We start from the raw sequence: 25293 nt of genomic DNA on the forward strand, positions 1-25293 counted from the left end.
TTCTTTTCTCCCTCCTTCTGATATTCCCTTGAGGACTCTGTCATTTGGAGGGAGCCTTTAGCTGCGTAGCCTCCTATGGACTTTTATTTAAGCATAACATGCTTCCAGGGAAGGTAATGGTTCCACTTCAGTCGCAAATCCCGTCTGTTACCACACCTGCTCCCATAGACCTTGAGCTGTGTTGCAAGACATGCAGTCCAAGCTTAGTCCTTGTTAGAGGATTTTTTGTTTACGGAGTCAATGTGTCACGGGGAAGACGTTCAACAACCAGCAGAAGTGACTTGTTGTGACGCAGTGCGGCAACCTCAGCAACCCGATAAGGAGTTGTCTGTACGACCCAGACAGTCTAGACAGATTCGGGTTGTCACTGTACTTCCTCGCTTGCCCATGGTTGACAGTTCACAGACTGTGCAGCAGTACCATGATCTTGTGTCCGGCTCCGTCAGACGACTGGCTTTTAAGAGCTCCCACAAGTCGTCGCTGTCTGGAGATTTTCAAATGGACTATGGATCTGACCAAGGAACTGGGCCTCCTGGTCAATTTTGAGGAGTCTCAGCTCGTCCCATCCCAGACCATTGTCTCCTTGGGTATGGATCTTCAGAGTCGAGCTTTTCGGGCTTTTCCGTCGGCCCCAAGGATCTTCCAAGCCCTAGAATGCATCCAGAGCATGCTGAGAAGGAACCGATGCTCAGTCAGGTAGTGGATGAGTCTAACAGGGACACTTTCATTGCTGGCCCTGTTCATCGTGTTAGGGAGACTCCACCTCCCCCCCCTTCAGTATCATCTAGCTGCTCACTGGATAAAGGACATGACGCTAGAGACGGTCTCAGTTCCTGTTTCCGAAGAGAGGAGGTCTTCTCTCGCGTGGTGTAAGAACAGCTTTCTTCTCAAGGAAGTCTACCTTTGGCTGTTCAGAAACACGACCGCCGTCTCCTCTCGGACGCATCAGACACGGGCTGGGGTGCGACTTTGGACGGACAAGAATGCTCGGGAACATGGAATCAGGAGCAAAGGACACTTCACATCAATTGCAAGGAGTTGTTGGCGGTTATTCTGGCCTTGATAAACTTCAAGTCCCTCCAGCTTAACAAAGTGGTGGAGGTGGACTCTGACAACACCACAGCCCTGGCTTACATCTTCAAGCAGGGAGGGACTCTTTCGTGGAAGTTGTTCTAGATTGCAAGGGACCTACTCATCTGGTCTAAAGATCGAAAGCTAACTGGTAACGAGGTTCATTCAGGGCGGTATGAATGTCATGGCAGATCACCTCAGCCGGAAGGGTCAGGTCATCCCCACAGAGTGGACCCTTCTCAAGAATGTTTGCAGCAGACTTTGGGCCCTGTGGGGTCAGCCAACCATAGATCTGTTCGCTACCTCGATAACCTAGAGACTCCTGTTGTATTGTTCTCCGATTCCAGACCCAGCAGCAGTTCACGTGGATGCTTTTCTGCTGGATTGGTTCCATCTCGACCTGTATGCATTCCCGCCGTTCAAGATTGTCAACAGGGTACTTCAGAAGTTCTCCTCTCACAAAGGGACACGGCTGACGTTGGTTGGCTCCGCTCTGGCCCGCGAGAGAATGGTTCTTAGAGGTACTGCAATGGCTGGTCAACATTCCCAGGACTCTTCCTCTAGGAGTGAACCTTCTAAGTCTACCTCACGTAAAGAAGGTACACCCAATCCTCCACGCTCTTCGTCTGACTGCCTTCAGACTTTCGAAAGACTCTCAAGAGCTAGGGGCTTTTCGAAGGAGGCAGCCAGAGCGATTGCCAAAGCAAGGAGAACATCCACTCTCAGAATCTATCAGTCTCAAGGGGAAGTCTTCCGTAGCTGGTACAAGACCAATGCAGTTTCCTCAACCAGTACCACTGTAACCCAGATTGCTGACTTCCTGTTATATCTAAGGAAAGTAAGATCCCTTTCAGCTCCAACGATCAAGGGTTACAGAAGTATGTTGGCAGCGGTTTTCCGCCACAGAGGCTTGGATCTTTCCACCAACAAAGATCTACAGGACCTCCCTAGGTCTTTTGAGACCTCAAAGGAACGTCGGTTGTCCACTCCAGGCTGGAATCTAGACGTGGTCCTAAGGTTCCTTATGTCATCAAGATTTGAACCTCTCCAATCAGCCTCTTTTTAGGACCTCACATTAAAAACTCTTTTCCTCGTGTGCTTGACAACAGCTAAAAGAGTAAGTGAGATCCACGCCTTCAGCAGGATCATTGTTTTCACATCTGAAACGGCTACATGTTCCTTGCAGCTCGGTTTTTGCTAAACGAGCTTCCTTCACGTCCTTGGCCTAAGTCGTTCGAGATCCCAAGCCTGTCCAACTTGGTGGGGAATGAACTGAAGAGAGTACTTTGCCCAGTTAGAGCTCTTAGGTACTATCTAAAAAGGTCTTAACCTTTACAAGGACAATCAGAAGCCTTATAGTGTGCTATCAAGAAACCTTCTTTTCCAAGTTCTAAGAACTCAGTTTCTTACTATTCAGGCTTCTGATTAGAGAAACACATTCTCATCTGAAGGAAGAAGACCTTGCTTTGCTGAAGGTAAGGACACATGAAGTGGGAGCTGTGGCTACTTCAGTGGCCTTCAAACAGAGCCATTCTCTGCAGAGTGTTATGGATGCAACCTATTGGAGAAGCAAGTCAGTGTTCGCATCATTCTATCTCAAAGATGTCCAGTCTCTTTACGAGTACTGCTACACCCTGGGACCATTCGTAGCAACGAATGCAGTAGTAGGCGAGGGCTCAGCCACTACATTCCCATAATCCCATAACCTTTTAACCTTTCTCTTGAATACTTTTTATGGGTTGTACGGTCGGCTAAGAAGCCTTCCACATCCTTGTTGATTTGGCGGGTGGTCAATTCTTTCTTGAGAAGCGCCGAGGTTAAAGGTTGTGATGAGGTCCTTTAGTATGGGTTGCAGCCCTGTATACTTTAACACCTTTGAGTTGATTCAGCCTTCCAAGAGGAACGCTGCGCTCAGTAAGGAAGACGATCTTATTAAAGGCAGAGTAACGGTTCAAGTCGACTTCCTTACCAGGTACTTATTATTTCATTGTTATTGTGGATAACTGATTATATGAAATACGGGATACTTAGCTATCCTTTAGTCTTGTACACTGGTTTTTCACCCACCCCCCTGGGTGTGAATCAGCTACATGATTATCGGGTAAGTTTAATATTGAAAAATGTTATTTTCATTAGTAAAATAAATTTTTGAATATACTTACCCGATAATCATGATTTAATTGACCCACCCTTCCTCCCCATAGAGAACCAGTGGACCGAGGAAAAAGTGAGGTGGCGTCAACAACAAGTACTGTAGTACCTGGCCACAGGTGGCGCTTGTGAGTACACCCCCTTCTAGTATAGTGATAGCTGGCGTATCCCTCCCGTAGAATTCTGTCGGGCAACGGAGTTGACAGCTACATGATTATCGGGTAAGTATATTCAAAAATTTATTTTACTAATGAAAATAACATTTTTTTGTTAACTTTATGGTATTAATGATAATTTTTTTGTGAGATGAGATAACTTCTTTCCCAATTAGTCAATCAATTTATAATTATTTACCTCTCTTTGTTACTCCTATATTTATTATTATTATTATTATTTTTATTATTACTAGGTAAGCTACAACCTTAGTTATAAAAGCAAGATGCTATAAGTGCAAGGGCTCCATCAGGGAAAAATAGCCCAGGGAGGAAAGGAAATAGATAAACGATATAAGAAATAATGAACAATTGAAATAAAATTTCAAAAACATTAAAACAGACACTTCATATACAGTATAAACTATAAAAAGACTTATGTCAGCCTGTATTTAATTTTTTGACTAGCATGCCTACTCCATATTCTTGTCTCTGTCCTTTCACCACAATATTTTTGTGCCTTGCTCTCTAATATTAAACCTTCCGAATAAAACAAATGGCCACATTTCTTATAGTCAGCATCAATTCTTGTTTTAATTTTTCTCATCTTTTTATATTTATAGGTCTCATTTTAAGGGAGATTTATTTATTTCGATTTCGTTAAGCTTTTTGCATCACACAAATGTTAAAGCCGGGAGACACTGGATTCTATTTCATTGTGAGAGCATTTTTTTTTTACAGTATACAAATAGCCCATGACCTTACTGATGAATCATTCAGATTTGTATGGGCCTGTGGTCACCTGTTGATGAATAACATTTTTTTTAATTTTATAACCCATTTGCTGGAAATTTTAATTCAGAAGAAACTCTTCTTGGAAATAGTGTTGTGTGATGTGTAAGGAAAGAAAAGAATGTTTAGAGAATTCTTTAATACAGACTAAGTGGTGTATGTGTAAACAAAAGGAAAGTCTGTACAGTACCTGTAGTAAGGGATCCAATATCATATTGTCTGGACAATCTTATAAAGGCCTTATTGCTTTGCTCTTGCTAGTATTATCTCATGGTGCCTTGCTGACTGACTACGTAACAGAATCTGGGTAGCTTATTGAAGATGTCATTGCCTGGCGTTCTGCTGATTGATATTTCAAGACCCAATCAAGCTCGATAGTATCTAGTATTGTCTGCAACTTTACCATTTACCATCCTTGTGAGGTAGGGATAGGTTTTTTTAAATATTAAACTTAGCCGGTGAATATATAATAGCTGACGTCTCGGACGGCTCGACAGAAACCAAAAACTCGCGAGCGATCGCCATGAAGGTTGCGGGTGTGACCACCAGCGCCGACTATCGGCCAGATACCGCATATACTTGTAAACATCTCCAGTTCTTCTCTGTCGGTCTTATCGACAAGTTGATTCCGCTCGCTGATGACCTTGAGTTTTCGTCCTTTTTGGTGAAGTACTTTATTTTGGTTGTTTTTGAGCTTTCGCTGTGACGGGTGTTTTTTCTTCAATTAAAACTCTTGAAACCCTTTTTTGGCTAGTGTTTATTGTTGATGACTTTGGTTTTGTTTTGGATTTTCTCTGATTGTTCAATATGGCTGACCCTTCTCCTATCCCTGGACCTAAATTTCGCAAGTGTAATGCGAGGGATTGTAACAAACGTCTTCCCAAGGCCTCTCTCGACCCACATACCGTTTGTTCTAATTGCCGGGGTAAATCCTGCCAATTAGGAGATCGGTGTGATGAGTGCGTGGTCTTGTCGGAATTCGACTGGCTTGAATATGATAAATATACTCGTAAGCTGGAGAGAGATAGGGTGAGGAGAAGCTCCTCTAGGTCGTTGGAATTTTCCTCCTCCCATGCCCCTGAACCTAATCCTTCCCCTGTAGTAGTTGTTCCTGAACCCCCTACTAGCACTCATGAACCGTCCATGCGGGATATGTTTCTTGCGATTCAAGCTTTAGGCGAAAAAGTTGAGTCCTTAGCATCGGACCGTAACCAACTCATGTCAGATGTGAAGTTATTGAAGTGTCAGAGTGGTAAATCAGAAAATCGTAGTGATAAAGTGATAAGTGCGCAAAGTGTATTTAGTGTTGCGACCGAGGGTTCGTCTGTTCGTGCTTGTCGCTCCCTCAGTCCGAGACCTCTTTCAGGCTCCCCTGCACCAGGGAGAAGTAATGTCGTAGGACTTAAGGGGACGAGAGGCTTTAACCAACGTACAGACGTTCCCTCTTTGGTATCGGATGTTTCTCGTCAAGATCGCCCTTATCATAAGACGGGTGAGACTGTGCTCTCCTCGTCATCCGAAGACTTTTCGCAAAAGAAACCTTGGCGCAAGGTTTCCAGACCCTTGAAGCGAAAGTCAGTCCCTTCAGGACAGGTCCAGCGTCCTGGCTGTAGCCATTGGGACAGCTCTGACCCTTTGCAGTCGTCGGAAGACTGTTCGCCTATTAAACGCAAGCGTAACACGGGGTCCGAGGGTCGCGTTAAAGGCAATGTTTTGCCAACACAGACGTTACCGTCGTCCCGGCCCGTTCCGACTCCCGTTGATCCCAAATGGGTTGTCCTGCGGGACATGCAGACTAAGCTTACCTCCCTTATGGAGGAGTATGACGTTGAGCAGGTTCGAGATGATCCTTTGCTTTCGAGTCGCCGTTACGCTGAACGAGACTCTGGCCGTCAGCCGCCCAAACGAGTATTTACTCATCCGTTTGACGTTAGTGCTGACGTTTCTTGTACTTTGAAACGTGATGTCAGTAGTTTTTCACGTCAGTCACGTGACATGGTTTCTCCCTCGCTGCAGTCTCGTGTTGACTTTCAGCCGCTACCGCAGTCTCGTGTTGACGTTCAGCCGCTGCCGCAGTCTCGTGTTGACGTTCAGCCGCTGCCGCCGCAGCCTCGACCTGACGTTCGCCGACCGGCTCCGTTGCCTCGACGTGACGTTGAGCGTCAATCACCGCAGTCGGAGGTTGTTTTGCCTGCTCAGTCTATGCAGTCAAGGCAGTTCCGACGTGACGTCGAGCGTCAATCAACTTCAGTTGTTGTTGTTGGTCAGTCACAAGGATTTCAGTCCTTTCAGCAGCAGCGTGACGTCGCTTCCTCTACTGCTACTGCTGCTCCTTTGCTTGTTGACATTGCCTGTCAAGCGTTGCCGCCGCGGCAGGTCTCTCCTTTTCATGAGACTCTGGCAATTGTCGGACGAGGTTCCTTCAGATGAGGAAGTTGCTGATCCCCCTCCAACTGATATTCCTTTGGGGACTTTGTCAGACGGAGAGGAGCCTAAAGCTGCTCAGCCCTCTATGGACTTTAAAAAAATCATGCTGATTTTTAAGGATCTGTTTCCGGACCATTTTGTAACTGCTGCTCCTCGTTCGCCGCCGTCAGAGTTTACGCTAGGCCTAGCTGCTTCGAAGCCGTCCTTTACTAAGCTAGTGCTCTCTCGCTCTTCTAAGAGAGCTTTACGTTTGCTAGGCGACTGGTTGATCACCAGGAGGAGTTTGGTGAAGACAGCCTTTGCTTTCCCTCCTTTTAAACTGGCTTCTAGAGCGAACGTCTGGTATGACACGGGAGAAGTTCTCGGCTTGGGAGTTCCTGCCTCTGCCCAGGGAGACTTCTCAAGCCTCGTAGACTCTCCCCGTCGCCTGGCCATGAGACGCTCTAAAGTTTACTGGTCCTCCTCGGACCTTGACCATCTCCTCAAAGGGGTTTACAGGGCCTTCGAAGTTTTTAACTTCTTAGATTGGTCGCTAGGAGCTTTAAGCAGGAAGATCTCTTTGGCCGACCGTGATGTTTCCGTGCTTATTATGTCCTGCATGGACAAAGCCATCCGTGATGGCTCTAATGAGCTCGCCGCCACCTTTACGGCAGGAGTCCTGAAGAAGAGGGAGACTCTTTGCTCGTTCCTTTTGGCAGGAGTAACTCCCTGCCAAAGGTCGGAGCTTCTCTTTGCCCCGTTGTCATCTGCCTTGTTTCCTCAGCAGTTGATCAAGGATATTGTGGCTTCACTGGTGCAGAAGGATACCCACGACCTGATGGCTACGTCGGCGCGCAAGGCTGCTCCTTCATCGTCTTATGTCGTAAGACCCAAGATCGATACCCCAGCGACGAGGTTTATCCCGCCCTTTCGTGGCAGAGCCCCCAGTAGGGGAGGCGCTCGTGCCGACAGTAAAAGAGGCAAGAGGAGAGGATCCAAGTCCTCCCGTGGCAGAGTCTGACTGCCCACGTCCTCAGACAGCAGTAGGGGCCAGACTGAACAACTTCTGGCAGGCCTGGGAGAAGAGGGGTGCAGACCGAGAGTCTGTGTTGTTGCTCAAGGAGGGGTACAAAATACCGTTTGTACGACCTCCTTTAGTAACAGTTCCTTTAGACCTCTCTCCCAGGTATCGAGAGGAGTCAAGGAGACAAGCTCTACATCAGCAGGTGTCTCAGTTGCTAAAGAAGGGAGCGGTGGTGAAAGTCTCGGACCTTCAATCACCGGGATTTTACAACCGTCTCTTCCTAGTCCCCAAGCATACAGGAGGTTGGAGGCCAGTGCTGGATGTCAGTGCGCTCAACGTTTTTGTTGTAAAAACAAAATTTACGATGGAGACCACGAAGTCCGTCCTAGCAGCGGTCAGAGAGGGAGACTGGATGGTCTCTCTCGACCTGCAGGATGCGTACTTCCACATTCCTATACACCCGGATTCTCAACCGTATCTAAGGTTTGTATACAGGAATGTGGTGTACCAGTTCCGAGCACTGTGCTTCGGCCTCAGCCCTGCTCCTCTTGTTTTTACGAGGCTCATGAGGAATGTGGCAAAATTTCTTCATTTATCGGGAATTCGAGCCTCCCTGTACCTGGACGACTGGCTACTCAGAGCGTCGTCCCGTCATCGCTGTCTGCAGGACCTTCAATGGACGTTGGATCTTGCAAAGGAGTTGGGACTGTTAGTGAACTTAGAAAAGTCTCAACTGAATCCCTCCCAGACGATTCTCTATTTGGGGATGGAGATTCGCAGTCTAGCTTTTCGGGCTTTTCCGTCTGCCACCAGGATAGATGAAGCCTTGCTCAAAGTCCGCCTCATGCTGAGAAAAGACCGTTGCTCAGTAAGAAGTTGGATGAGCCTCCTAGGGACTCTCATCCCTGGAACAATTTATCTCACTAGGGAGACTTCACCTTCGCCCTCTCCAGTTCCATCTAGACTCCCATTGGGACAAGGGCAAGACTTTGGAAGCTGTTTCGATCCCGATCTCCGAGCCAGTAAAGACGTGCCTGAACTGGTGGTACAGCAACATAAGTCTTCGAGAGGGTTTGTCCCTGGCGGTCAAGAACCCAATCCACGTGTAATTCTCAGACGCGTCGGATTTGGGTTGGGGAGCGACTCTGGACGGTCTGGAATGTTCGGGTCTTTGGACGTCGGATCAGAGGAGCCTGCACATCAACTGCAAGGAGCTGTTGGCTGTTCACTTGGCTTTGACGAGTTTCGAGAGTCTTCTACGAAACAAAGTGGTAGAAGTGAATTCGGACAACACCACGGCCTTGGCGTACATCTCCAAGCAAGGAGGCACTCACTCCCACACACTGTTCGTCATCGCAAGGGACCTCCTCATCTGGTCAAAAGATCGAGGCATCTCACTGTTGACAAGGTTCATCCAGGGGGAATTGAACGTCTTGGCGGACTGTCTCAGTCGGAGAGGTCAGGTGATGCCCACAGAATGGACCCTCCACAAGGACGTGTGCAAGAGTCTTTGGATGACTTGGGGTTAACCCACCATAGACCTCTTTGCGACCTTTTTGACCAAAAGGCTCCCGACCTATTGCTCTCCAGTCCCAGATCCAGAGGCAGCCCACATAGATGCCTTCCTGCTGGACTGGTCTCACCTGGACGCGTACGCATTCCCGCCGTTCAAGATCATCAACAGGGTTCTGCAGAAGTTCGCCTCTCACGAAGGGACAAGGTTGACGTTGGTTGCTCCCCTCTGGCCCGCGAGAGAGTGGTTCACAGAGGTACTTCAATGGCTGGTAGACGTTCCAAGGAGTCTGCCTTTAAGGATGGATCTCTTACGACAGCCCCTCGTAAGGAGTCTTCATCAAAGCCTCCCCGCGCTTCGTCTGACTGCCTTCAGACTATCGAAAGACTCTCAAGAGCTCGAGGATTTTCGAAGGAGGCAGCCAGAGCGATCGCGAGGGCTAGGAGAACATCTACCATCAAGGTCTACCAGTCGAAGTGGGAGGTCTTTAGAGATTGGTGCAAGTCATCATCCATTTCCTCTTCCAGTACCTCTGTAGCCCAAATTGCAGACTTTCTCCTGCATCTGAGAAATGTTCGCTCCCTCTCTGCTCCCACTATTAAGGGCTACAGGAGGATGTTGGCTTCTGTGTTCAGACATAGAGGCTTGGATCTGTCCAATAATAAAGATCTCCAAGATCTCCTTAAGACCTTCGAGACCTCTAAGGAGCGTCGTATGTCAACTCCTGGTTGGAACTTAGACGTGGTCCTAAGGTTCCTAATGTCCGACAGGTTTGAGCCATTGCATTCAGCCTCCCTGAAGGATCTCACCCTCAAGACGCTTTTTTTGGTGTGCTTGTCTTCGGCTAAAAGGGTCAGTGAGATCCATGCCTTTAGTAAAAACATCGGCTTCTCTACAGATAAAGCCACATGTTCGCTTCAGCTTGGTTTCTTGGCCAAAAATGAACTGCCTTCTCGTCCTTGGCCTAAATCTTTTGATATACCTTGCCTATCAGAGATCGTAGGCAACGAGGTTGAAAGAGTACTGTGCCCAGTTAGAGCTCTTAAGTTTTATTTAGCTCGTACCAGATTTTTACGAGGTGGGTCTGAGGACTTATGGTGCTCCGTTAAGAAGCCCTCATTGCCTATGTCTAAAAATGCTTTATCGTATTTTATTAGATTTTTAATCCGAGAGGCACATTCTCACTTAAGTGAAAAAGATCGTTGTTTACTTAAGGTCAAGACGCACGAAGTAAGAGCGATAGCAACTTCCGTGGCTTTTAAGCAAAACAGATCTCTGCGAAGTATTATGGACGCGACCTTTTGGAGGAGCAAGTCGGTGTTCGCTTCATTTTACTTAAAAGACGTCCAGACTCTTTATGAGGACTGCTACACACTGGGTCCATTCGTTGCAGCGAGTGCAGTAGTGGGTGAGGGTTCTACCACTACATTCCCTTAATCCCAATATCCTTTTAATCTTCTCTTGAAATGTTTTTAATCTTGTCTTGGGTTGTACGGAAGACTAAGAAGTCTTTCGCATCCTTTTTGATTCGGCGGGTGGTCAAATGTCGTTTCTTGAGAGCGCCCAGATTAAGGGTTTTGATGAGGTCCTGTTGTATGGGTGGTCGCCCTGGATATAACAGCTCCTGGGGGTCTTTCAGCATCCTGAGAGGATGGCTGGGCTTCGTGAGGAAAGCGGACTAATAAGGCAGAGTAATCGTCAGAGTCAGCTTCCTTAGCAGGTGCCTATATTTAATTGGGTTTTGTTATGATATAATTGTCAAAAACTCATGAGCATATACGCCTTTATTGTATTAATACTGGTCTCTACCCACCACCATGGGTGTGAATCAGCTATTATATATTCACCGGCTAAGTTTAATATTTAAAAATGATATTTTGATTATAAGATAAATTTTTGAATATACTTACCCGATGAATATATAAATTAAAGGCCCTCCCTTCCTCCCCGATAGAGACCCAGCGGAATGAGAAGAACTGGAGATGTTTACAAGTATATGCGGTATCTGGCCGATAGTCGGCGCTGGTGGTCAGACCCGCAACCTTCATGGCGATCGCTCGCAAGTTTTTGGTTTCTGTCGAGCCGTCCGAGACGTCAGCTATTATATATTCACCGGGTAAGTATATTCAAAAATTTATTTTATAATCAAAATATCATTTTTGGCGAGCCTATGATTCTACTTGCGGATTCATCAGCACCCATTTCCTGGCTCTCCTGTGTCCTAGCTTGATGGACAGTGGTCTGGGACGCTGATATGTATACATGATCAGGCTTTAGAACATTGTCCTTTCCCTAGGGAAATTTTCTATCCCTTCCTTGTGAGATTCATAAGAGACCTTTAAAACTTATAAGTACCAGATACAAGTATTACCACATTTGACCTGTGAAACTATAGATCACTGAAGGTAACACTTCATTTTCCAGTAATGAGACAAACATGGTTTAATCCGTGTACATTAGTTTGATTACAATGAAAAATAATTGATATGAAAATACATACACTTATGCTGATACTAAATTATGAGAACTTTTTATTTTATTTTTACATCTGATGGTTATATGTATGAATATTATCAATGTTCTGTTAAAAAAGTTTTTTTAATACCTGTTACCTATTTACTCATTAAACTATTGTTGATAGTGTAGAGTTAGTTTTTACATTAAAGTTTATAATTACTTTTTTCCAGGAACGGCAGACTCGCTTGGATGAGTTTTTAGAATTGCTTTTATCGTCTGCCAAGGGAGAGACCCCGCTTTCAAATCTTATTCACTTCAGGTTAGTTGAATTTATTTCACTTCCAAGAAAAATAATGTGCTTTTAATTCCAGCATTAATTTTTAGGTAATACTAGTTCTAAGAAGTGACAGATTTTCAATACAAAACCTCATTAATGCATACATACTGTACCATACTGGTAATTGCTAATGGTCATACAGTACTGTACAATATATCTACACTACCTCTATCTGTACAGTAAATTTGTAATACTGTATTTCAATGAGACTCCTCTGAAGTTTAATGTGTATTTACCCTTTATGCAAATAGATTGCTCACAGTAAAAAAGGGAAATAAATCTATGTAAAGATATATGTACTATCCTGTGTTCCCAATGGAAAGATAAGTTGATAAGTTATACAAGAAATAGGTAGCTACCACAGCACCCAACACCCAGTAATGTGTCTGATAAAATTAATGCTATAGCTTAATGCACATTTAAGGAATTTAGTTAATATTATTCTATTCTTAATAAAGGGGTAGCATACACTTCTGTCCTTGTTCCTCTCATTGAAAACCATGGTATGAGACAAGGCTTGGTATAGGAAACTGGAGCTGGCCTCTTAGTGGGTTGTTTCATAAATCTGCTGTTTGATCTTATAGACTGTAGATCATGAATTAAATTTCTTTTTTAAGGAAAGGCCATAAACCTTTTCCATTCTCCAGAAGTGACATAGCCATTGCCTTCATATTGGCGTTAGCTTGTTTATTTGGGCTTTTTGAAAGAACCATTGCATATTAGATCACTGTTCAACAGCTTCCTTTACCTCCACTTCATTAGATCAAAAGCCTCCAGAATGTGAAGCCTTACCCTGAACTGTTCCTTAATAAAGTTCTATAAGACTTTATAAAAGAGCTTTCACACTAGCTTTGTACCACTAAAGTGGCCATCTGGAATCCCCTTACATCCGAACTGGCAAGGATTCCACAGCTTACCCCAAGCTGAACAAGGTCTGTCTTCCGCTCTAGATTCCACAGGCCTTTAGTGATCGGGGACCATAGGGTAATGGTCTCCCAATTACTTAGTCCCAACCTGAACATCCCACTTCAGGGAGGGAAGACTTCATGAAACCCTCTTAGCTCTGAGAATCATTCAAGCTCTTTAGGTACACTTCCTGAAAGGGGCTACACTCTTTTGGGCAAGGTAAAATGCCCTTTAAGCAGAAAATCCCTCATTGAATAATTTAATTTTATTATTTTATTTTATTATTTTGGAATTTTTCTGGCCAGGCACTGACATTACAACCACTGAAGCCTCAAGCAAACTGTGGTCAAGAAGGAGACCTGCAGAGTCTGATACTCCCTCTTCTAAGATATGTAGAGCAGTTTTGTAATGGCATCAGAAGAGCAACCTCGGGGTTAGCTGGGCACATGACCTAAGAGATGGACTTGAATTTCCTCCTTGAATCTGAAAATGCATCAGGTTTCAAAACTCAATATCAAGGAATGGCAGTTCCATATATTATGCAAAAACAAAACATACGACTTGGGCCAGAATGCGCATTCATCACTGAATCGCCAGGGGTTACCTACTAAATCCCCACCTCAATGTCCACGGCAGAAACCCCATTGCTGCATCCACCACTACTACTGAACCTTTAATCCTTGGAACAGAAGAACAAAACTACTGCTGGACCCTTCCTTGAAAGCTGGGAATTTGAAGGCCCATTAATAGCCTAATCCATAGAGCCGTAAAGAATAGCCACCATTGGAGCCTTCTTTTGAAGCTAAAAACTTGGTCAAGCCACTGCCGAATCTGCTGGAACAGAAGAAAGAGGCAACTCTGGAGTTTCCTTGAAAGGAGGGAACCCAAAGACCCCGCAATGTCTAAATCCAAAGAACCAGAAGTGTGAAGGAATCAGAAGACAGATCAACATTACCTGGGTAGACCCCATCATAGTGGACTACCATCTTAACCATAGAGGGAACGGATCGATGCCTCTAGTATTCTAGCTATCTGCAAAGCATCCATCGGGATGCAAGTGAACCAAATCCAGGCAGATTGGTTACCTACTAGGTGGAACCCTTTATAGGGAAATTGTGACCTAGATCTGACATGAGCAGTGAAGGTTGTCATTGTGATGTCCCAGGAGGGAAACTTCTTTGAGCAACCCAAAGGATCCTCAGAGGATCCAGTAATAAGTCCTCCTCTGTGAAGTCAACAACAAGGATAAGGGTCTAATCCAATAGGTCCCATCTCCAAAACTCTTAACATTGGGATGTGAAGACCAAAGAGATCTCTGATAGCCTACTTGAAAAACAGGAACACAGGCTAGGCTCATGGTTCTGCTTCAGGATCCAAATTCTGACTAGAAATGATCTACACAAAACAAATGAAACATTTCCAGGGCCCCAAGTCTTGTTCCAATCAGCTGAATAATCGCAATACACCCAATAGTGCTTTTAACCCCATTTGGGTAAGCTGAGTTATCAAATCTAACACGGATACATCCTGATTAAGAACACTCATCGTGGTAATGTGCATGTAGATAGGTTACCGAACTTTATCCGCCAAAACACCTGCCCATTCGGCCAATGGGCATATTGCAAAGTGCACTGGTCACCACATCATAAGCCCATTCTGACAATAACATGAAAACACTAGTGAATACTTGGGGAGCCCCTGTGGACAACCCAAAACAAAGAAGTTTGATCTGAAAAACTTTGCTTTGCAGGACAAAGCGTAGATATTTGCTCATAGAATGATTTATGGGGATTTGGAAGAATGCATCCATGAGATTTAGTTACTCTTACTCTTACTTACTTACTTGAGATTTAGTGAGATCATAAAATCGTTCTTCATTACTGCATGTCTGACCATGCTGTGGGTCTCCATTCAGAACAGAGTTTTGTGAATGAATGTATTCAGGACTGAGATTCCTATTATAGGTCTCCAACCCCCTGAGGCTTACTCGACCAATACCGGATGGCTGAATAAGCCTTGAGACCTGTTCTGTACTTTTCCAGTAGCATAGTCTGGATCCGTGAATGCTTATCAGGGTCTTTTTTTCCTTCCTGGGTGACAGAAGGACCACATCCCAAGAGTAGGAATACAGTGAACCCTCGCTACTTCGCGGTTCGACCATCGCGGATTCACCACTTCGCGGATTTTTTTCATAACCCATGTCTATACATATATTGCGGATTTTCCGGAAATATCGAAAATACCGCGATGTGACCGATGGTGCGAGATTGGAGAAAGTAAGGAAAATTGAATCATGATTGATTTTCAATATAAATGAAACTTTGAGGAGCAACAAAGATATCATTTGTTAGAGAGATAGAGAGAGGTAAGGAATGGGAGGTAGTGAAAAGTAGCCCACAGAGAGAGAGAGAGAGAGAGAGAGAGGGAGAGAGAGAGAGAGAGAGAGAGAGAGAGAGAGAGAGAGAGAGAGAGAGAGAGAGAGAGAGAGAGATATATAGGTAGAGAGAGAGAGAGAGAGAGAGAGATAGAGGGGGGTTTAAATGTAATAAACAAAAAAATTTGATAGGTTATAACACATTGGTGCTTATGTAATATCAACTGTATACTGTAGACGGTTTGAATAAGTTAAGAAATGGTATAAATGATACTTTGTTAGTGTATTCGTACACACTCAAGAGCGGCAGCTAGATGACAGCTGATCTAATCACAGCCAAAAGTAAAAAAAAAAAAAAGTCAACAATACTCGATTTTTAAAACACACCCGAAATTTAAAAACAAAAGTACACGCTTTCTTAATGTGCAATTAACTATTTAAAGAGTGGCAATTTTCTAGAATAAAATGATATTTCCCAAAAAATAGTGGTTTGCTGATGAAATCGGATGCCCTATTTTTGGCTATGATTGAAATGGATGTAGACTCAGCCTAATTATTTCATTTCGTATTTAATTGACACTAAGAAAACTAATTTTAGTTTCTTCATCTAAATGTAAGTATTGTATAACACGAAGAGAGAGAGAGAGAGAGAGAGAGAGAGAGAGAGAGAGAGAGAGAGAGAGAGAGAGAATGAATCAGCTGTTGTAATCAAATGGCGTGTTTTTGTTTCGTGAGAATTTCATCGCCACGACTTTAACAACAACATACTATACTGAACTTTACAGTATTATACAGACTACTGTAATATGATAAAGTAAAATATTTGTAATCTATTTTATATGAAATGGGGCTATTTTTATTTTGTTTAAAATTTACATTTACGTATGTAAAACAACTCTCTCTCTCTCTCTCTCTCTCTCTCTCTCTCTCTCTCTCTCTCTCTCTCTCTCTCTCTCTCTCTCTCTCTCTCTCTCGCTCTCTCGCTCTCTCTCGTAGATTGTTTTCCTGCTTTGCTACGTATGTATGATTTTATATAGATACGGTAAATAATATTTGTAATAACATATTTTATAAAAGCTTTTACTGTAATATCATTATTTATCACTTTCATCATGCGGGTTAAATTCCTTAGTTTGTTTACTGAGCGTACTTTATGACGCCGTCGTTTCAGGCGGCGTCATAAAGAAAAAAATTTCATTTGGAAGTCCTAAGAATAATTAAGTAAAATATTAGTAATAACCAAATCAACATACTGTACTGAATAATCAATATAATTGATGCAAAAACTAACCTATAAACAGATGTGTAAATGCGTTTGTTTCTTCATTAGGATCAGAGATAAACGTAAACAAAACATTGGTTGCCATTTTTTATCGTGCTTTTTGGCGTGTTTAGGAAACGCATGATATAAAGTCGCCTTTAATATTTGTGCCTGTTTTAGTTTAGGGTACTGTATTACATGCATTAAGTGTTCTGTACATTAAAGGGTAGTTTGTTAACAGTACTACGTACAAGGGAAGGTTTTAAAAGTCTGAATATACATGTTAAATAAATAGGTAAATATGGTGTTACTACTTCGCGGATTTTCACCTATCGCGGCCGCGTCTGGAACCTATCTACCGCGATAAACGAGGGTTCACTGTAAGAGGAGGGGGAAAGCCAGTGAACAGGAGGTGGTAACTGAATAAAAGAATGTCCTCTATCCATGGCTCCTCCCTATAAACTTGTCATCTTGTTCATCTCTCTACCAGGCATCTTTCCACTGGTGGTAGCTGAGGGGAGGAGTTGGTGGCTATAGCATGATTGAAGGCCTCGCTTACCTCTCCCTTTATGATTGGGGTTCTGACTCTTCTGTGGCCAAACGTCTCGCCAGAATTTATGACTCCACAATGTCGATAATGCACCTTTGAGGTCGCCCTATTTGAGTCTGGTCTGGAGGCTCGTCAAGGAGAGGGAGACAATCTGGGATGATTTTCTTAGGAGGAAGGTATAGTCACCTAAATAGTACTGCTTAGTAGAGAAATGAATTTTCATTTGATATCCTCCATCTCTCAACTGTCAGCTCCACCTGCTCTAAGGGAAACAGGGAATGTTCTTGTGAGTGTTGTTTCCTAGGTTCAGTGTGTCACTCTGATCCACTTACCACACAAACTTATGAGACCACCGCATCCTGCTGCTTCAGAATTTGGTTGGCCCACTGGTTAGCTTGAACCCCCTCTTCTTTTCTGTCTAAGAGGTCTTCACTCGAGGCTAAATATCACACTGTACCTGACCAGTAGTCTAACCTGTATGCCACCTGAATGGTCAACATTGCCGTGGCCTCCATGTCTAAGGCCTCTGAAGCTGTAAACTTAATATCCTAGGTGGAATCCGTTTAGTAGACATCAATGTGGTCTAGCAAAGATATATTTTAAATATTTTTTTTATAAATTTTGCTAGTTTTAAAAGAAATTTGTTCCAACACGGAGTACTTACCTCAAACTACTTAGGAGTATCTGGGATCTCCTCCCAACCGACCAGAATTTTGTTTAGTTTACCCTACTCCCGTTTCCTATGCTGGGTAACCTCTGGCGGAGTGATACGTGCCATGAGGCGACCCGGGGTCAGAGAGCATGCTTGCTCAGGTCTCGAGCTCCAGTAAGTTTTCTGGTCGCGTCGCGATAACATCTCGACGCGCTCTCCTTACCCAGTGCGACCCTTTGTGTCCCCGATCCCTTTTTGTCTCACGCGGTCCCCACGTGGTCCCATTGTGTTCATCCCATACCCTTTCCTACCCTTTCCCTCTGTGTTCCTGTATCTCACGGTGTCTTACTAGTGCGTTATGGAGCATCCCCGTCGTTGTCCCGGGCCTATGGCCGGTAAATCATGTGGCGCTTTTCTTTCGAAACCTGAAGTCGACCCGCACTCCTTGTGTTCGTCGTGTAGGGGCAGCGTATGTTCGCCTACAGCCACGTGTCCGGAGTGCGAGTCCTGGAACGAGGTGCAGTGGGTGCGCTATGGCACCAAGAAGAAGAAGGCGTCTAAGAGGTCGCCTAGGAAGCCGAGCATCTCCTCACCGCTCGCTTCTCCCGATGCCTCGTCGGATAGAGCTTCTCAGCCGCCTTCCCCTGCCCAGAGTAGGGGACGAGGTAAGTCAGTTGCGGGTAAGAGGCCCATTGCTCTTCCCCAGGAGTCTGAGATAACTGCTAGTGGGGATGTTTTGTCGGTCCAGGCAAGTGGGAGGCCTGAGGGAGGGACGGGAGTGTGTTCGGAGGACGGAGTCCTGGTGCCAGCGGGGCCCGTCTCTTCCGACGACCCTATGTGGGGAAAGGCTGCTGCAGCCTCTTCCCCCGCTTCATGGGCCTGTTTTTCAGGTACGTCTGCAGCCGGGGGAGACGCCGATAAGGAGGACTCACCGTCGTCAGATCCCCTTGCATGGGCGCCGCCGAGGACGCCCTTCAGGTTTCCCATGAGACTGGAGGAAGAGTTCGAGGCGTTGTTCCCCAGCAAGAAGTTGCCTCGCTCTCCCCCAGCGCCTTCAGCAACGCTCCCTCCCGTCGTCCTGGAGCCTTCGTCACCTACGGACCGACACGAGGAGCCACCAGCGACGCGGGACGACTCGGACCCTTCGGTGCGGTCCTACAGATTTTCGGGCTCCTCTTTCGAGTCACTCTCTTTCTCTTCGGAGGATGGAGCTCCGAGGGACCAGAAGAGGAGACGAGAGGTCCCGCAGGAGGTGGTCCTGTTCCTGTTCCTGTTCCAGATCTCGCCACGCCAGGAGGCACGCTAGATCGCCCAGAAGGAAGCACAGAAGAAGCCGTTCCCCTAGGGAGGAATGGGTGCGTGTCGCCATCCCACACAGCCACCTCCTGGGAGCTTCAGCAGTTCCGGGTACCTCTGGCTGGCTCCCAAGGGCGCGTTCCCCCGCCCCGAAGTACGTCACCTACAGCAGGTCCGAGCGTCGGAGGGAATCGTCACTTCAGGCTCCGGTAGACAGGCATAAGTCCGCGAAGGTTCTGACTCCATCCGCCCAGCAGAGAGAGTCGCCCCTTTGGCCTGGCAGCTGTGTCCCAGCCTCCAAGACTTTGACAAGCCGGTCAGAACGTGAAAGACAACCAGCAGCCACGAGGAAGCCCGCAGCAGCTTGGTCCTCCGTGGGGAGAGACAAGTTCAGGACGGAGGCCTCCGTCCCAGCGGCGATGCCCGTCCTCCATCCAGAGCCGCCGAAGTCGTACCATGACAAACGGATGCCTCCACCCCAAGCGGGGCCCCCCGTCGTGGGTGCGTCTTCTCAGGCAGAGGACCTTCCGACGGAAGGCCTAGGAGATGGCACGGAGGCTCAGCGGACGAGGCCTCCGCGTACAGGAAAGTACTAGCCCTCATCAGACGCCACCACAGGCTAGACGAACCGAAGCCCGCAACGGATGAGGACTGGCTCTCGGGCCTCAGTAGGTTGGTAGATACACCCATGCAGCAGAGGCCCTCACTGGCTCTTCCCCTGGCTAGAGACATTAGGTTGGGCATGGAGGATATCAACATGATAGTGGCCAGCCATGCGGACGCCCCCAAGAGTCAGAGCGCCTCCAAACTCCTCCAGGGTCTCAAGACCCAGAAGCGGTTTAACCTCCCGGAAGGGCGCCGTGCGGGTCCCTGTACGGTAGAACCTGCAATCGCCATCCTGAGTCAGGGGGCCTCAGAAGAGAGAGCATCCGCTGCCCCAGTTTGCTTCTCCCCGTCGGAGACCTCCATGATGGAGGATTTGGCCCTGGACCTAGTTTACGTCTCGTCGTGGCTAGATTGGTGGGCCTGCACCCTGGTGGACTTTGAAGCCTCGTACGACCTCTCGGTTCCGGAGAACCAGACCTTGCTGAAGGAGCTGATTAGCTCAGGGGGTAAGGCCCTCAAGTTCCTGTCCTACCAGTCCCTCTCGCAGGCGGCCAACTGGGTACTGCGAAAGAGAGATACAGTTCTCAGCAAACTACTCAGGAGGCTCCAGCCTTCGCAGCCCCCCCGTAGAGGAGCTTCGACTCCACAGTCAGCCTTCAGACCGTCCTACTCAGGCTCCAGGAGAGGGCGTTCAGGCCGTGCCTCTCGAAAGAGGTAGGAAGGGAGGCTCCTTACTCCTGCCAACGCCTCAGGTGGGGGGGATGCCTCAAACTATCTTGGCAAGCATGGCGGGACCACGGAGCGGATCCGTGGATCGTAGCAGTACTAAAGGAAGGGTACAGGTTGCCCTTCCTAGCGGACCCCCCACCACTGATCCCAGATCAACAGGCGGAGTGGTTGGCAGCCAAGGACCCCTTGAGAGTAGCAGCACTGCAAGAAGAAGTCTCGGCAATGCTGGCAAAAGGGGCAGTAGAACCAGTTAAGAACCCGGGTTTAGGGTTCTACAGCAAGCTCTTCCTGGTGGAGAAAGCGACAGGGGGCTGGAGACCGGTCATAGACCTCTCAGCCCTCAACAAATTCGTGTGCAAGACCGACTTCAAGATGGACACTCCGAAGTCGGTCCTAGTGGCCTTGAGGGAGGAGGACTTCATGATGTCCATAGACCTCAAAGACGCCTACTTCCAGGTCCCTGTCCATCCCTCCAGCAGGAAGTATATAAGGGTAAAATGGGGTACCCAAACGTTGCAGTTCAAGACCCTCTGCTTCAGACTGTCGACAGTCCCTCAGGTCTTCACGAGAGTCTTCGCAACAGTTTCAGCTTGGGCACACGAACAGGGCATCCGCCTGATTCGGTACCTAGATGACTGGTTGTTGCTTTCAACCTCAGAGGGAATACTGAGGGAGCAAGGCGCGAAGCTCCTCCAGTTCTGCAACGTCTTGGGTATCACCATCAACCTGGAGAAGTCCCAGCTGATACCCTCCACCAGGATGACCTACCTAGGGATGGTCCTAGACTCCCGGTTGGCGAGAGCCTTCCCCTCCGCGGAGAGACTGGACAACCTAGAACAGATACTCCGGCCCTTCCTGTCGGCCCAGCCCAGGAGAGCCAAGGACTGGCAAAGACTGATAGGCCACCTCGTGTCGTTTTAGAAGTTAGTCCCCCTGGGGAGGCTCAAACTCAGGGGAGTGCAGTGGAACCTGAAGGAACTCTGGAACCAGGGGGAATCCCCGCACAAGACAGTCCTGGTGTACCCGGAGACGAAGGAGGTCCTGGAGTGGTGGCACGTCAGATCGAACACCCTCAAGGGAATGCCCTTCGCAGCCGCCACTCCGGAGATGCTCCTGTTCACGGACGCATCCAAGGAGGGTTGGGGAGCCCATCTTCTCGACAAAACAGCAAAAGGAAAATGGGAAGTCGAGGAGACAAACCTGCACATAAACGTGCTAGAGATGATGGCCGTACAAAGGGCGTGCCTAGAGTTCGTCCATCTACTCCGGAGAAACACCGCGGCTCTTATGTGTGACAACGCCACGGTGGTGGCCTACGTGAAAAAGCAAGGAGGACTGAAGTCGAAGGAACTCTGCAGTCTCACAATGGAGTTCCTAGAATGGGCCGAAGTGGAGTAAATCAAAATCTCAGCCAGGTTCATTCCGGGGAAGAGGAACGTCCTGGCTGACGGCCTCAGCAGGATGGGTCAAGTAGTAGGGTCCGAGTCGTCCCTACACCCAGAAGTGGCCAAGACCCTCATCCTGAAGTGGATAGACCTCTTTGCCACGAGACTGAACACACAGCTCCCCGTGTTTTGTTCTCCTGTGCCAGACCCAGCAGCAGCGTTCGAGGACGCCTTTCAACACCCTTGGGACAACCTCAACGTTTTTCGCCTTCCCTCCCTTCGGGATGCTCAGACAGGTCCTCAACAGGGTGAGACGGGCGGACAACCTGTGGATGACTTTGGTAGCACCCTGGTGGCTGGAGAGAGAGTGGTTCCCGGATCTAAAGGACCTGGCACGCGTTCCACCTTGGCCACTTCCGGACAGACCAAACCTCCTCCGGCAGCCTCACTTCCAAAGGTTCCACGAAAACCCTCGGTCCCTCCGCCTTCACGCGTGGAGGTTATCGAGTGTCTCCTGAGAAAGGAAGGATATTCGTTGAGGACGGCATCGAGGATGTCAGGGTACCTGAGATGGTCGTCAGTCGCGGTGTACCAGGCGAAGTGGGCTACCTTTAAGTGGTGCTCCTCGAAGAACATCAGGCCGTTAGGGGCCTCCATTTACAAGATAGCGGACTTCCTGGTTTATCTCAGGGACGAAGTAAGCACGTCCATCCCAGCCATTAAAGGAGTCCGGGCGGCGCTGGGCCAAGTCTTCCTCCGGAAGGGCATCGACCTAGGTGCCTCCAGACATATCTCGATGCTCATCAAGAGCTTCGAGCAGTTGTGTCCCCCCCAGGCCACTAGAGTGCCCCAGTTGGATGTGGCTAGGGTACTGAAGATGCTTTCGGAACCCCTCTTTGAGCCTCTCAAAGACATCTTAGACAAGGAGCTCACCGTCAGGACAGTCTTTCTGTTAGCTCTGGCATCGGCAAAAAGAGTAGGTGAGATTCATGGTCTGTCTTACGAGATCTCGCACTCGAAGGGCTGGCGAGAAGCTACCTTCAGATTCTTACCCTCCTTCGTAGCCAAGACTCAGAATCCAGCTGTTTGGGACGCCAAGTTTGAAGGGTTCTCAGTGCCGGCTATCCCGCGTTCGGACAACCCGAGGGATTTACAGTGAACCCTCGCTACTTCGCGGTTCGACCATCGCGGATTCACCACTTCGCGGATTTTTTCCATAACCCATATATATACAGTAATATATATATATATATATATATATATATATATATAGATATCTATATATATATATATATATATATATATATATATATATATATATATATATATATATATATATATATATATATATATATATATATATATATATATATATATATATATACTATATATATATATATATAGTATATATATATATATATAGTATATATATATATATATATATATATATAGTATATACTATATATATATATATATATATATATATATAGTATATATATATACTATATATAGTATATATATATATATATAGTATATATATATATATATATATATATATATTATATATATATATATATATATATATATATATATATATACTATATATATATATATATATATATATATATATACTATATATATACTATATATATATATATATATATATATATATATATATATATATATATATAATATATATATATATATATATATATATATATATATATATATATATATATATATATATATATATATATATATATATATATATATATATATATATATATATATATATATATATATAATATATATATATATATATATATATATATATATATATATATATATATATATATATATATATATATATATATATATATATATATATATATATATATATATATATATATATATATATATATATATATATATATATATATATATATATATATATATATATATATATATATATATATATATATATATATATATATATATATATATATATATATATATATATATATATATATATATATATATATATATATATATATATATATATATATATATATATATATATATATATATATATATATATATATATATATATATATATATATATATATATATATATATATATATATATATATATATATATATATATATATATATATATATATATATATATATATATATATATATATATATATATATATATATATATATATATATATATATATATATATATATATATATATATATATATATATATATATATATATATATATATATATATATATATATATATATATATATATATATATATATATATATATATATATATATATATATATATATATATATATTATATATATATATATATATATATATATATATATATATATATATATATATATATATATATATATATATATATATATATATATATATATATATATATATATATATATATATATATATATATATATATATATATATATATATATATATATATATATATATATATATATATATATATATATATATATATATATATATATATATATATATATATATATATATATATATATATATATATATATATATATATATATATATATATATATATATATATATATATATATATATATATATATATATATATATATATATATATATATATATATATATATATATATATATATATATATATATATATATATATATATATATATATATATATATATATATATATATATATATAAAGTAGGAAGATGTGATGTAGTTCTAAGGGAAAAGTATGGGAAATATGTCTGGGTAATAAGCAAAGCTCTACCTCCAGTTTGTTTCTACATTATGATCAGAGATAAATGTAAACAAAACATTGGTTGCCATTTTTTATCGTGCTTTTTAGCATGTTTAGGAAATGCATGATATAAAATCACCTTTAATATTTGTGCCTGTTTTAGTTTAGGGTACTGTAGTACATGCATTAAGTGTTCTGTACATTAAAGGGTATTTTGTTAACAGTACTACGTACAAGGGAAGGTTTTAAAAGTCTGAATATACATGTTGAATAAATAGGTAAATATGGTGTCACTACTTCGCGGATTTTCACCTATCGTGGCCGCGACTGGAACCTATCTACCGCGATAAACGAGGGTTCACTGTACTCCTGTGTCCAGTCATAGCAGTTCGGAAGTACCTAGAGAGGACGGCCAAACTTCGCCCCGAAACCAAGAGTCTGTTCGTCTCCTCGGGACAGGTGAAGAAGCCGGTCTCCAAAAATGCGATCTCCTTCTGGCTACGACAGGTGATCACGAGAGCCTACAGTAGTGCAGGGGTCCCTCTTCCAGGAAAGGCTAGACCCCACGACATTAGAGGTCTGAGTACTTCGTTAGCCTTTGAAAGAAACATTGCAGTAGGCCAAATCCTGAGGGCAGGTACTTGGTCTAGGCAGTCTACCTTTACGGCTCACTACTTAAAGGATTGTTCGAGGAGGTCCTTATACGGGTTCTCTCTCGGTCCCGTCATTTCCGTGCTCCAAAAGATTTGAAGGTGTAGCCCCGGGGAAGCCGCGGGCGGTAAGTCGAAGAGACACAGGTTCCTTCCTTACCCCTTTTTTCCCCAT

The 25293-nt window shown here is 44.3% G+C and overlaps 1 protein-coding gene across 8 annotated transcripts in view; it reads left to right on the forward strand.

The window, feature by feature from the left end:
- The window catches only part of mv (lysosomal-trafficking regulator mauve), a 388598-nt gene that overhangs the window by 51779 nt on the left and 311526 nt on the right, over positions 1 to 25293 (forward strand). For all 8 annotated transcript variants that reach the window (XM_068389706.1, XM_068389704.1, XM_068389709.1 and 5 more), the window contains exon 3: positions 11797 to 11885. In XM_068389706.1, coding sequence (XP_068245807.1) covers positions 11797 to 11885 — 89 coding nt within the window. The remainder of the gene's footprint in view (positions 1 to 11796; positions 11886 to 25293) is intronic.

Source organism: Palaemon carinicauda, chromosome 16 (assembly GCF_036898095.1).
Source record: "Palaemon carinicauda isolate YSFRI2023 chromosome 16, ASM3689809v2, whole genome shotgun sequence".
Taxonomy (NCBI): Eukaryota; Metazoa; Arthropoda; class Malacostraca; order Decapoda; family Palaemonidae; genus Palaemon; species Palaemon carinicauda.